This window comes from Pelophylax lessonae (genome assembly GCF_965119305.1).
Source record: "Pelophylax lessonae genome assembly, chromosome: 10".
Lineage (NCBI taxonomy): Eukaryota > Metazoa > Chordata > Amphibia > Anura > Ranidae > Pelophylax > Pelophylax lessonae.
In genome coordinates, this window is record NC_138777.1 from 158,905,159 (window position 1) to 158,920,058 (window position 14,900).

The 14,900-nt window shown below is 43.7% G+C and overlaps 1 protein-coding gene across 1 annotated transcript in view; it reads left to right on the forward strand.

Annotated features, from left to right (window-relative positions):
* Positions 1 to 14,900, forward strand: part of LOC309565780 (transmembrane protein 272-like) — a 101,334-nt gene that overhangs the window by 18,140 nt on the left and 68,294 nt on the right. Inside the window, exon 2 of the mRNA XM_082270771.1 lies at positions 4,262 to 4,300. Within this exon, the coding sequence (XP_082126897.1) occupies positions 4,273 to 4,300 (28 nt within the window). The 5' untranslated portion in view covers positions 4,262 to 4,272. The remainder of the gene's footprint in view (positions 1 to 4,261; positions 4,301 to 14,900) is intronic.

A 14,900-nucleotide genomic window follows, 5' to 3' on the forward strand; every position in this document is an offset into this window, starting at 1 on the left:
CACAATTCCCCCCTCCCTCCTAGCACAACCCCCCCATCTCAGCACAATCCCCCCCTCCTAGCACAACCCCCCATCTCAGCACAGTCCCCCCCTACTAGCACAACCCCCCCATCTCAGCACAATCCCCCCTCCTAGCACAATCCCCCCCTCCTAGCACAACCCCCCCTCCATCTCAGCACAGTCCCTCCCCCTCCTAGCACAACCCCCCCATCTCAGCACAATCCCCCTTCCTAGCACAACCCCCCCCCCATCTCAGCACAGCCCCCCCCTCCTAGCACAACCCCCCCATCTCAGCACAATCCCCCCCTCCTAGCACAACCCCCCCATCTCAGCACAGTCCCTTCCCCTCCTAGCACAACCCCCCCATCTCAGCACAATCCCCCCCATCTCAGCACAGCCCCCCCCCCTCCTAGCACAACCCCCCCATCTCAGCACAGCCCCCCCCCCCTCCTAGCACAACCCCCCATCTCAGCACAATCCCCCCATCTCAGCACAGTCCCCCCCCTCCTAGCACAACCCTCCCATCTCAGCACAGTCCCCCCCCCTCTTAGCACAACCCCCCCTCCCATATTGATCCCACCTAGAAGTAATCATCTTCTCCCCACCCTCATGCTACAAATTCTCTTATTCCAACCCCCCCGGGACAATCCCCCACAAAGTATTTGTACTAGGAGGGGTGGGGAGAAGATGATTACTTCTAACTGGGATCGATATGGGGGGGGAGGTGGGTTGTGCTGGGATGGGGAATTTGAGAGGTGACAATATAAGATTTCTTCTAGCAGGGGAATTGAGGGGGAGGGTGCTAGGAGGAGTGATTCGTGCTGGGGGGGTGAGGATTTGTGCCAGGAGTGGGGATTTGGGGATCGTCCTTATAGAGATTATTGGAATGGGGTGGGGGGATGGATTTGTGCCAGAACAGGAAGTCTTGGGGCTGTTAAAAAGGGGTATTTTGGGGGGGGGTTGTGCCAGTAGGAATAATGGGGGTTTTTTGTGCTAGGGGGAAAATTTTGATGGGGGGAGGATTTGACAGGTAGGATTTGTTCTAGGAGGTGAAATTTGGGGGGGGGGGAGGGGTACTAGGAGGGTGATTTGGGGGTTCCAGACCCTTGATGGGCACTGATTAGGCTGCACTGATGGGCACTGAAAATTTTGTTATTAATATTTATTTTTGTAACTTCTGCATTAATGCAAAAACATTTAACAGTGTAATTTTATGAGGGCGTGTTTAGGGGCGGACTTAGGGGCGGGGCAGGGTAGGAGTTGGGTGGGGCAACTGGTGGCGAGTAACCCTTAAGGCCTGGCTAGTAGCTCAGGACTTTAAATTTTGAGCCCTGCTGTATGTATATATTTTTTTTTTCTTTAGCAGAGACCCTAGAGCACAGGTGTCAAACACAAGGCCCGTGGGCCGAATGTGGCCCCCCAGGCAATTTCATGTGGCTCTCGCACCTCTCCTGCAGCTGCAGCACCCCCCTTGTCTCTGCCCCCACCTTGTCTCAGTAGTTGTCAGCAGAGAGGACAGAACTCCTTTTCTAGATCCAGAACTCCTCCTACAGATCCTGCACATCTCTGTGCAGCCGCAACACCACCTTGTCTCTGCCTCCCCTGGTCTCAGCATTCAGCAGACTCTGGAAGCTGACTCCAGCCCTCCCCTGGTCCTCCTCCAGACTCTTCCCAGATCCACCCGCATCTTCTTCCTGGCAGCAGCTCAAGGTAAGGGGGGTCATTGTGATGTATGGAAGGATGGGTGACTCTCTTGATTTCTGATAGGGGGGGGGGGGCTCTTGACATCTCGTGTAAGGGGGCGTAGGGTGCTCTGCACATCTAATCTTACAGATATAACCGGCCCTTTGCGGGCAACCATAATGCTGATGTGGCCTGCAACAAAATTGAGTTTGACACCCCTGCCCTAGAGAATAAAATGGTGATCGTTGCAATCTTTTATGTCACACTGTATTTACACAGAAGTCTTTCAAACACAGTTTTTTGGGAAAGAATACACTTTAACCACTTAACGACCAGCCACGTAGATCTACGTCGGCTGACTTTGAGTGGTTATACCGGGATGATGCCTCTAGCTACCGTTGTTTGAAGCCGGCGGTCGGCTTTCCGTCGGTAACGATCGATGCTCGGGAGCCGCTCGATCGTTACCCGGGGGGGCGGGAGGGGACGTCCCCCCCCCCCTCCCGCTGCCTTCCGCAGCTTTGCTCGGGGCTCCCGTCCCACCGGGAGCCCCGAGCACCCAGCCGGCACGTCCTCCGGCTGGATGGAGTCCCGATGAATGCCGGAAACGGCATCGATCGGGTCTCCGATGACGTAACCCGGAGGCGGCGTCCATGACGTCACATCCGGGTTACTGTGCCGCAAAAGGCGGCAGATTTAAAAAACGGCTGTATGCAAAAATGCCGTTTTTGGCGTTTTGCATACATGGAAGTGTAGTGGAGTGGTCTAGGGTCTTTTAGACCCTCGATCCCTCCATAAAGTGTACCTGTCACACATATTGCTGTCACAAGGGATGTTTACATTGCTTGTGACAGCAATAAAAGTGATCAGATTTTTTTTTTTTTTTTTTTAAAAACCTGTAATAAAGTTAAAAAAAAAGAAAAAATAAATAGAAAAAAAAAAAAAATTTAGCCGCCCCCATCACCGTTAGCGCGCGCACAAAAAAAAACTTATACGCAAGTCGAGCCGCAAATGAAATCGCTGTTCAAACCACACATGTGAGGTATCGCCGCGATCGCCAGAGCGTGGGCAATAATTTAAAAAAAAGAGCTACACTCTAACTCAAAACTGGTAACCGTTAAATAAATTTAAAGCGTCGCAGATTGAGATCTCTATTGACCGTAGTTTGTCGCCATCCCACGGGGGGGCGCAATTTTAAACCGTAACATGTTTACTCGGCGTGACATGTTCTTTCACAATATACAAAAAAAATGTATAACTTTATACATTAAACAGTAACTTTACTGTTTAGTATTTTTTAAAATTAGTGAAATGTGATTTTTCAAATTTTTTCCAAAAAAATGGCGTTTTAAAGACCGCTGCGCAAATACCGCGTGACAAAAAATTTTGCAATGACCGACATTTTATTCTCCAGAGTCTTTGCTAAAAAATATATATATATAATGTTTGGGGGTTCTAAGTAGTTTTCTAGGAAAAAATACTGGTTTTAACTTGTGAACAAAAAGTGTCCGAAATAGGGCTGGGGGTAAAGTGGTTAATAAATTAAAAATCAAACAAACAGTAAAGTTAGCCCAATTTTTTTTTTTGTAAAAGATGTTACGCCGAGAATCGTGAGAGAATTGTGATCTTTATTCTAAGCAAAAAAATTGTGATTGTCATTTTATCCAGAATCGTGCAGCTCTACTGTGTGGCCGCCTGTTCTTGACAGAAGTCAATCCTGTGATCGACTTGTCAAATGTACATGTGAACAATTTTCCTAAATTAGCTTCTGCTGGGGGCGGTTGCCGGGCGATCCTTTTTGTTTGTGTGCATGGAGGAATCTGTTGGCTGAAAGAAAAAAAAATTGAATAGTGTGGTGATTATACTAATTATTAATTTATGCTCCAACTACTACCCTTAGTATTGCACTGATAGGATCAAATGTCTTAGTCATGCAGGGCATGCCAAGCCAAGGGGCAGAGAGGTTGAAAGAGACAATTGGTCTACTCTGCTCAGTACACAAAAAACTGAGTCCCCATTCACATTACTGCGTATCAGGAAAAAACACTTCCACTATGCAATTTTGACAGCGTGATTTTGATGCGATTCTGCGTGTCACATAGGGCAGCCCAATCACTTGAATGGGCTGCCTTATATGTGTTTATCGCCTCCCAAAAAACTCCTGCTGCTTTTTGGGTAACAAGTTTCATATGATTTTTAAAGGCGCGGTTTGCTGTCGAGCAACAATCAGGGCAGAATAGTTTTGCATTTGGGGTGTCATTAAGGGATAATGGAAATGCATGCCATGCGATTTGGAATGATTCCAAATCGTGAAGTGTGAATGGACCCTGAGAAAGGAGGAACATTTAGGAAAGTGGTGCTAATCCTTGAAGATGTAATGCTGAATTGTGTTAGTTGTGTAACAGAATCTTCCAGTACCCCAGAAGGGAAAAAGGACTTGTTCTCATCTTTATTACAAATTTTGTTGGCATTAATAAATGGAACAACATGTAGTATGGATAATACAATATTTCAAATGTTTATGAAAAAATGTTATTTTCTTTTTTCTTTTTCAGTGGCAGTTATTTTCGTTTTCTTTCAGGATTAGCAACAATGGGTGAAATGTCAACCACATCATCAGGTGAGTCGCCTGCTTGTCTGTCTAATGTACATAAAAGCTCATTCTACATTCCTACAGGGTTAATGTCCATTACTACACATTTTTTCATTTATAGTTTTGTAAAAGTGGAGTAGGGTTGCCAATCTGCCACAAATATTCTTTTTGACAAACATTCTCTGACGGAAGGCAGTTTTTTATCAACAGCCTCAAATATAACAGAAATTCCCATTTCCAAACTAAAACCGTATTTAAACGTAATTATAAATTCCTACTCCATGCTGAATATAAACCCCAAAGAGACGTGAAAAAGCGATAGCGTTAAATACTATACAGTATCACACTGCTGCTGCATTCAACTTCCCTTAAACTGATTGTTAAGCAACTACTATAAAATCATCTAATCCACTCTATAATATAACACTAAATGATCCTGTGCCTGTCTTATAGAAAAAATATGCCAATCTGTACCTAAATCAGAGCGGCTCCTGGCGTTTAGCTGACCCCTCCTCTCTCTTCTCTGCCCGGCTGACAGCTCCAGTGGGCGGGGAAGAGAGGAGAGAGAGAGATCCGAATGGTCATGTGATCATTGGGAGCTGCTCTGATTTAGTTACAGGCATATTTTTTCTATAACACAGGCATGGTGTTATATTATAGAGTGGATGGGATTATTTTATAATAAATATGAGAGCAGCAGGAGTGGCGTGGCGGGCACCGACGCGAGCAGACAGGCAGGGAGGGGAAGGGGGAGAGAACAGTGCAGGGCTGCAGATGACGGAGGCACGTAAACTGACCACGGTGTAAGGGCTCAGCAGCCATGATATACCATGGTCGGTTAACAGGAGGGAGGGTAGAACCTGGCAGGATCAGCCAGGGTTTTTAGGTTTTACAGGGGGCCAAATGACACAGCACAAGCACTCTGCTGTATAACACGCTTTAAGGGAACAGTACCGCTTTTTTTTTTTAGGGTAACAAATGCTTTAAATATTACAAAAAAAAATAGAAAAATTATCAAACGAATCCAGAATCCCCAGGGCAACGCTATAATTAAAAGGATCAATTTGCAAAACCATATAAAATAACATCAATAGACATAATATAAATGGTGTATCATTCTCAATGAATTATAAACATCAAGGGAAACAATGTAATCATCCATCGAAAAATATAAATACTATGATTTGATATGTGCAAAAACACTCTTCAAGCAAGACAGTGCCTTCCCCACCCTTCAAACAGACACTCACCAAAAACCATGCCTCATTAATTAAAGATCAGAATGTTAAGCTTGAGAAATGGTTACTCACTTCGGCAGACTCTCCCTCTCATTGAGTCTTGACTCCTCTCTCCTCCGCAAATCCAGCAAATAGGTCATAAAACAAAATTACTCCCATACTGTAATAACATCAAGACACTTTATTACTATAAAGTAAATGCACTAACAAATAATAAATACATGAATGCATCTTACTAAGGTCCAGTAAACCTCTGTGTAAGACCACCACATTTCACTTGCACAGTTAAAAGCTGACTGTTTTGCAAGAGCTTGTCTCCCATAAACATGATTATGGGCTTGAGGCTTTAAAATTCTTTGGAAAGTAGCAATGACTTGAGTAGAAAAGCCATTCCCCTCCTGGGTGGCATAGAGAAGAACTCTTGATGGAGTTCCTTTTTTCATTATCACATTAAGTGAAATCCTATAGTTATTGTAAAAGACAAATATAGGAAGTAAATTGAATTTTAGGTTCCCCTTTAGCTGGGCTCTGTCAAGATGGTGTTTAGGTTTTGTAGCAATATCGGCCAATGTGCCTGGGACAAGAACATCAAAACTGTGCACCAATGCCTCTTACAATGCTTCCTCTGCTCCCTAGCTTATGTAGGTTCCCATACCAATGTTCCGATTCCATGTCTGCATGTTCAGCATCATAGGTGTGCGCAGGGGGTGTGCCTGGGCACAACCTAATCGCTGCGCGCGGTGCTGGTTCCCTCTATTACCTAGGCTTCCCTCTGTTTGTGCTGCTGGCTTCCCTCCTCCCTTCTCCACCCGGCTCCTGCTGGGGATGTTTCAGAATAGAGAGTGGTGGAAGGGGCTAGTAAATATTTACCGTCCCTTCCTTTTCTAAATGAACACAGTGAACACACTCACTCACTGCATTCTTTCATACCTAAAGCATAGTAGACTGTGTTTAGTATACTTCAGTTTGTGAATGAAAAAGAAGCCGCTCAGCACAGAGCACTATTCCATCTATTCACTGTCCTGTGCAGCTGAGGCTGCAGAGAAAGGCATGCATGTTTGAGCATTGGGGTGCATACCCTAATGGATTTGGCTGCACACCTATGTTCAGCATCTGCGGGTCCCATAAAAAAGTGTCTTTGGGATAACCCAAAATGGTAGTGATAGCAGAGGCATGTGCAATAACTCAAATTCAACTCAAATAAATAAACATTTAACTCAAATAAGCCTTATTGACAGGGCTAAATACATTTTAGCATTGCCAAAGCAGTTGAGTTTATATGGGAAGGGGGGAGAGGGGTAGCTCTAGAGCAGCCTTTGGAGGGCTAAGGGGTAAATAAGGGAGATAGAGGGTAAGTTCATGTAAAGGATTTTTAAGTCCTCGGTTTTTCATGTCTGTGACATGTTGTCACCTATTGTGCAGCTATTTTTACCAGTGGCTCATCTTCTTCCAGTAGAATTTGAAGTTTCTTTTCTCTTTTATAGAAACGAAGTTCGGGATGAGAGCAGAGAGTTTCTGAAAGTGAGTGTCCCTCACTGATGGCTACTTGGGATACTGATCTCAACACTTTGCCAGAGATCTCTCCTGCTCTAACCACTTCCAGCATCTTCTACCACCCTCACCTCTCCTCCAGGGCTGCCCTATCACCACCCCACCAGAGCCATTTTACCGCTCCGCACCCCTACCACAGCCTCCATGCTCTTTTCACTACTTTATCAAATCACTCCCCACCTTTTTGCCAGCACCTTCACCTATACCAGTGATGGCGAACCTTGGCACCCCAGATGTTTTGGAACTACATTTTCCATGATGCTCAACTACACTGCAGAGTGCATGAGCATCATGGGAATTATAGTTCCAAAACATCTGGGGTGCCAAGGTTCGCCATCACTGACCAATGCTATGACCAGTACAGCAACCCATCCCCTTCTTCCTCACAGCCTTACTAGATTCTACCCCCATCCTTCACTACTTAGTCAGCAACAATCTCCATGACCAACTCCCTGCACCCCTTCCCCAATTGAGTAATTCTTATTGTGGACTATATTTTGCTGTATGTTTTTATGGCCACTCACCGTGCCCACATTCTCATTGTCTTGGTACTTTGATTGCCTGGTTTGAGATGAAGATGTAAAAAGATAGGTAAACAATGCAACAAGGGTCAAGGAACTAAGCAGGCATTTGAGAGTCAAATCAAGTTATCTGCAGGAACATTCCCTCCCTTTATAACCAGCAAACACATTTTTAACCCTTCTGACTCTAAGCTAGCCCTATGTTTGTGCTAGTGAGCTTTAGGTGATGGACCCGTTTTATGCAGCTTCTGAATCAGTGGAATCCTCAAGAAAACCTTGGAGACCATTTAAGGGCAACTCCTAGTGGAAGATGCAGGGCTGTCCTGTACTGTTGCCTTGCACTGGAGTCTGTTGTGGGAGCCTACCTTGACTCAGAGTGCAGTGCATGGAATAAGCCACAGGGTGCTTTACAGGTTAAAGGACATGGTCTGCCTGGTGCAGAGCCCTGTCTCTGACGACCCCTGTAGGGCTATGCTCATTGTAGAGAGGGAAGCCAGGAATGGGTTACTTACCTGTTTATCTTTCTACTGACGTGCTGAGTACATGGTGGAAGCCCTTTAAACATAAGCCCAGGATGCCTTTGTCCAGATTGGAACCACTGTCTACCCTTCCTATGTTCGCAGTAGGTACCAGAATAGCGGGGGTAAATTTGAAATTTTAGTGCCAATTTGGCTCTCAAGCCATATCTAGTTTGAAGCTAATGTATGCGCTTCCCCTAAGTGGAATGTTCTCAAGATGATTGTGGGCATTTTGGTCTAAAGAGCATTTATTTTTTGTAGTACCCCAGGGTAGGAGGGTTGGGCGAGACCCAACAAGAGGCTATCAACTTATGGGCCATAAAAAGTGATCTTATAATGGCCACTACCATGTTCCAGATTGTTGGGATTTATATATGCTAATAGGCATAGAACAGGATCTGGAATTAACAAAGTGCTCTAAACAGAGTTTATTACATCTATTACATCCTGCCAATGCAGGGGACTTTCCGATCAACATTCTGAAACTTGCAGCAATTTGGAAGTTCCTTTACCACTGGACTCTTCTATTACGGAACCTTAGTTTTTTATCATGGAGCCTTAGTTTTTTTTATCAGTGTTCAGTCATCTGAAGGTAACTGTATGTAAAGCACTCATAATTATTAAAAAGCCAGTGTCCTATACTGTACACTAGGAAACTGATTTTACTGACAAGTCAAAAATCCTTCCTTGAGTGCTTATAATTGGATGATAAATTCATATGTGTCAAATGACTGCATACTGGGAATGTACTCTAGTCCTGAAGTGGGACCTGGTGTCACAAACACAAGATGTAGCTGTGTCCTCACGCCCCCCTCCTTACAATGCTGTGCTTAAAATAGTAGAGGGAAATGTGGCCAAGAACTTGAGGCTAACATAAGATTATTCAGTTATTTTTATGAAACATTTATTTTGTGAAGGTAGTGGCATAGGATTTCCAGAATTCAACTGTAACACATATTGTGATAGGATTTGAATTATTTTTGAATCGTGCTTATCTCTTGGACTATAGTTTTTCATTAAGGTGATTGTAAACGTTCAGATTAAAAAAAATCATGGTATACTCACCTGCACTATTTCATAGAGCTTCCCTGATCCTTAACTTTTCGTATCCCCTGCTGGCACTCCTGGCTTCTCCACCCCACCAAGTACCCCATAGCAAGCTGCTCACTATGGGGGAACTTGTGCATGCCCACTCTAAGCCAGCTCTGTGTGTCCATAAAACACAAAGCATGGCTTGGCCCTGCCCCCTGCTCCCTCCTCACTTACTGTGATTGACAGCAGTGGGAGCCAATGGAGGGAGACAGCCAAATGAGCCTCAGCTCTTGTGCACATTGCTAGATCGAGATCGGGCTCAGGTAAGTCTTAGAGGGGGCTGGGGAGGAACAGCACACTGGAGGTTTTTACCTTAATGCAGAGAATGCCTTCAGCCTATAGAACCACTTAAATGAGGCCATGGAAGATATATATAAAATTGTTTAGATGCAGAATGAATTATTAACTAGAGAAGAAAGCATTTACAGTAGGTTTATACTTGCTGGATCAGTATCATTGATAGCATTAGAAGACATAAATGGGCTAAGCACTGGCAAATAAATGATCCAGAATTATAAAATAAAACCACTAAATATACTGTAAACCTTTTTTTTCTTTGTACCTAGAACACCCTGATCCCAATGCTGATACTAACACTGACGTTGCCTAAACTAGATCAAGTCCTAATCTATTTATTTATTTTTTTATCTATTTTAGCAGCCTTTTTTTATTTATATACAAATTCCTACTAATGAGGAGAAAAAGATATAATATGGTCCTTTTCACACGGGCTTTCCGATGCGGTCCGACCAGATTGGATGCTCCATGCACCCCTATGAAGCAGCAGATGTCAGGGGTGACATGTCCGCTGACACCCGCTGCTATCCGACCCCATCCTGTCCGTGAAATCCAGTCTGGAGGGTCGGATCGGATTAAAACGGACAGGCGGTCAGTTTTCATCTGATCTCCCCATAGAGAAGAGCTGGGATCTGACAGCTCTGTCTCCGGAAAGTAAGCGGAGACGGACCTGTCATCTGCCTGCTCAGCGGGGATCGGCGGATCGATCCCCACTGAGCAAAACGCCTGTGTGAAACGACCCTATATCTTTCCTCTTCACAGATGAGAAACAGTACTGGGGCAGATTCTCACAGCAGTGATGTGTTTGACTGACGAGCCCGATCATCAGTGCTGGGAGCCCATTCTTAGTTCATAGGGTTCAATATTAAGTTGGCCCACCCTTTGTAGTTATTAGAGCTTCAACTCTCCCGGAAAAGCTGTCTACAAGGTTTAGGAGTGTGTCTATGGGAATGTTTGACCATTCTTCCAGAAGCGCATTTGTGAGGTCAGGCACTGATGTGAGAAGGCTTGGCTCGCAGTCTCCACTCTAATTCATCCCAAAGTTGTTCTATCAGGATGAGGTCAGGACTGTGCAGGCCAGTCACGTTCCTCAACCCCAAACTCGCTCATCCATATCTTTATGGACCTTGCTTGCAGGAAAGAAATTTGCTGGCTGGCCTTACACTATACCAGTGCACTCTCAGTTTTATGTACAGTTTTTCTGAGAATTTCCTGATCTGGAGAGAACTGCAGGGAAGTGGATGTTTTTTCTACTACATTATGTTGAAAAAAGAGACCATTTTGCCAATAATGAGAACTTTGGCAGACATAGACATGTAGGTTCCACTGCTGTTGAGTGTTGATATTGGCTTCATTTTGGTTGTTTACTTAGGGTGTGCTCACTGAACTGTTTCCACGACCATAAGTAAAAAATATGTGCCTGTAAAATTCTATTCACAATAGGTTCCTAACAACTATTTGACAATGCTTTAATATTTACTGAGCTAAAGGCTTTAAAAGGATTTAGTTCTGAAAAGCTGCCTGTATACATGAATCAAATATACAATACAACAATCATTTCAATTATGGACATCCTGGTATGTCTGTATCAGAAAATGAATTACAAGTCAACATACAAAATGACTTTGACTGCAGCAAATCAATTTAAGTAACGTGCAGTCTTAAGATATACTGTATGATATAATAGTGCGCTATTGGATGATAAAATATGTATACTTACACCACAGTAATAATTCAACCCAAAAAATTATTACTTTACCACTTCTGGACCGGAAGATTTTCCCCCCGAACGACCAGGCCATATTTTGCGATTTGGCACTGTGTTACTTTTCAATTGCACGGTTGTGCGACACTGTACCTAAATAAAATTTATGTCTTTTTTTTCCTACAAATAGAGCTTTCTTTTGGGGGTATTTGATCACCTGTGCGATTTTTCTTTTTTGCGCTATAAACAAAAAAACAGCAACATTTGAAATAAAAACCAATATTCTTCACATTCCCAAAACAAATTAAAAATCAAAATTTAACATTTTAGGTCAAATTGTTTTCTGCTACATATTTTTGGTTAAAAAAAATCGCAATAATCTTATTTTGATTCGTTTGCCAAGTTATTGTGTCTACTAACTACGGGAAAGATTTTATGTCATTTTGATTGTTTTTTACTAGTAATGGCGGCGATCTGCGCTTTTTTTTTTGTTTCTTTTTGCGGGACTGCGACATTGCGGCGGACAGATCGGACCCCTGACTGACATTTTTGACACTTTTGGGGGGACCAGTGACATTACTACAGTAATCAGTGCTTAAAATATGCACTATTACTGTTATAATGACACTGGCAGGGAAGGGGTTAACAGTTTGGGTGATCAAGGGGTTAAATGTGTACCTAGGGGTGTGTTTCTAACAGTGGGGGACATGGCTTGTGTAATGACCATAGAGACCTGTGATCCTATATAGAAGGATCACAGGGGCTCCTATATAGAAGGATCATTCCAGCTGTGTTTACAATAGCTGACCATTCTTTTCTCTCATCGGGGGAACGATCGCGGGTGTCAGGGGGCAATCGGAGCCGCCTGCCCCGTGCATCGGCTTCCCCGCTGACGAGCGGGGGCGTGAGCATGCGTTCGCCCCCTAGCTGCAGGCACGTGACCGACATAGCCCTACGTCAGTTTGCCTGGGAGAGCCACACTGCCGCAGTATATAGGCGGCGTGTGGTCGGCAACCGGTTAAAATAGACAAATTAACATCAAAGAAATGTGCGCGATAGCCACATAAATGAAAAGAAAGGTGCATCTATTTATCATATATGAAACAATTATGAATCAAAACATACACAAAAAATTGTTACAAAGTGTCCAAATTATTAAAGCAGTTGTGAACCTCCAAAAAATAAAATTAAATAAAAACCTGAAAGACAAAGGCATAATGAGCTAGCATTAATCGCATGCTAGCTCATTATGAAACACTTACCTTAGAACGAAGCCCCCCGCAGCGCTGCCTACTCACCGCTGACATGTTCACCCCTCTTCCTTCTGGGTTTGCGTCCTCCAGCCATCGGATTGGCCGGAGCCGCGATGACGTCACTCCCACGCATGCACGCGGGCTCTGAAGGACATAAATTAATCTGTTTTTTGTTTGTTTTGTATTCCCTGAATGTAGTTTGGGCTAATCGGGTGTACCTGGCAGCTACGGAGTCTTTTAGGAAGTCAAACTCTCTATTTGTGCTTACGGATGGACCTCTAACAAAGCATACTCCCAACAAAGGATAGTAACAACAAAGAGTGAGAGGTCAGGCAGTTGCTCTTGATTGAAGATCCAGCTGCTGACAGGAATACCAGGAACCACAATGAGTAGACTAAAGCCCCGTACACACGTACCGATCGTCGGCCGAACGATCGGCCGTCTTTTGTCCGAGGGCTGTCTTGTCTGTTGAAAACTGCAAAAGACTGCACACGAATTTTGTTGGCCAACAACAGCCGACTGCAGAAGTGATATCATGTGATGGTTAACTTTCCTTGTCTTTTTTCTTTTCTGAGCATGCCCAGTCTTGCAAATCTGCTGTCTGTCGGCCGAAATCTGTACTGACTGTCGAACAATCGGCCGTTCTGGTGTTGGCCAACAAAAATTTTAATGCTTGCACTACAGATTCTTTTCGGCCGAAAGTGCGCTGTCGGAAGCATCATACTAACAAGCTGAAAATCGGCCGATCGTTTGGCGGCCGAATATTTTCGGCCGACAATCGGTACGTGTGTACGGGCCTTATAATTGCCTAACAGACTTCCCGCCAACATTACTTAGACCAATCTTCTCTGACAGTTGCTGACATAACTTCCCAGTAACAACTGAATACACCATTCCTGCTTAGTAACTACCTGAAGGAGGAGAAAATATGGGGAGCCAAAAACTGCCTAACAACAAAGCATTCTATAACAATCTATTAAACCTGCTTCTTATTAACCAGTTGCCCTCTAAGATTTTACCCTTTTCACAACCAGGCCATTTTTCGCTATACGGCACTGCACTGCATTAACTGACAATTGTGCAGTCATGAAACACTGTACTCAAACAACATTTATATCCTTTTTCACACAAATTAAGTTTTCTTTTGGCGGTAGTTGATCAAAACTGGGATTTTTTTTTTTGTGATATTACCAATTAAAGACCGGCAACCGACTTTTTACTTTCAGCTATAAAACATATCCAAAAAAAAAAATAAAGTTTCCTTATAAATTTTGGCCAAAATTTATTCGGCTACATATCTTTGATTATAAAAAAAAAAAATCCCAAGTGTATATTGATTGGTTTGTCTGATGGTTATAGCGTCTACAAACTATGGGATATATATACTGGAGTTTTTATTTGTTTATTTATTATACTACTAATGGTGGTGATCAGTGACTTATAACGGAACTGCGATAGCTCACTAACGGACACGGGGGGGACTGACTAATTGCCACTGACATCACCAGTGATATTATTACAGTGATCAGTGCTAATAAAATGCAGGGTCACTGTACTATTGACACTGGGTAGACAGGGGTTACCATATAGGACGATCAAAGGGTTAAATGTGTGCCTAACTATGTGTACTGTGTGTGATATGTGCTGCTTTTTCTAAGGATCTTGATGTTTGTTTTCCTTGCTCATCAGGGAAAAAACCCCAGCAAGATCCCCCTGTCAGTGAATAGAGCTCTGTATTGTTTTATAATCACAGAGCTCTGTTCTGTGAGCCGATCAGCGGGTGCTGGTGGTCAATCATTGGCTGATTGGCTTGTGCTGTGTCAAATCACAACACGGCCGGCATGCGTGCGTTCGTCCCCTTGCAAATCACTTTCACTCCCGTGAAGGGAGGCCGCTTTGCTGCCGCACATGTATGTTAGGCGGTTGGCAAGGGGCTGATGAAAGGTGCAGGGGTTTGTGGCCTCATGGGGACACGTCATAATATTTGTGGCCCTAACATTCCCAGCTAGTAATAAAAAATTAGTGCTCAGCATAAAAACGTGTTCCCAAATCCAAACCATGCTTTGCCACTTCTGTGTCATCAGTGAGCAGCTGTGCCCATGTAATATTGCCAATATCCAAGTGTATGGAACGCTGTCTCTAGTTACTTCACTCTATTGCCTGGTAATAATAGCAGTAATGTTAGCCTTGCTTTATTCCTCAGATATTTTATTTATTTTCCTTTTATTTTTTTACAGATTTTTATATAGCACAGCCATTTTACACAACAAACTTTGTTTACCAGAATTTTTCTCACAATTTGCAACATTATCAGCTACAGTCTATGGAACAGGCCTGAGAAAGGGGGAGTCCATCCCCCAGAAATCCATTGGCTGTTTCATTCCTTTACTAAGCTCCATTATATTGCCAGTGTCTGAAGCTTTGCACGACTTCTGATGTGACCGGTACATCA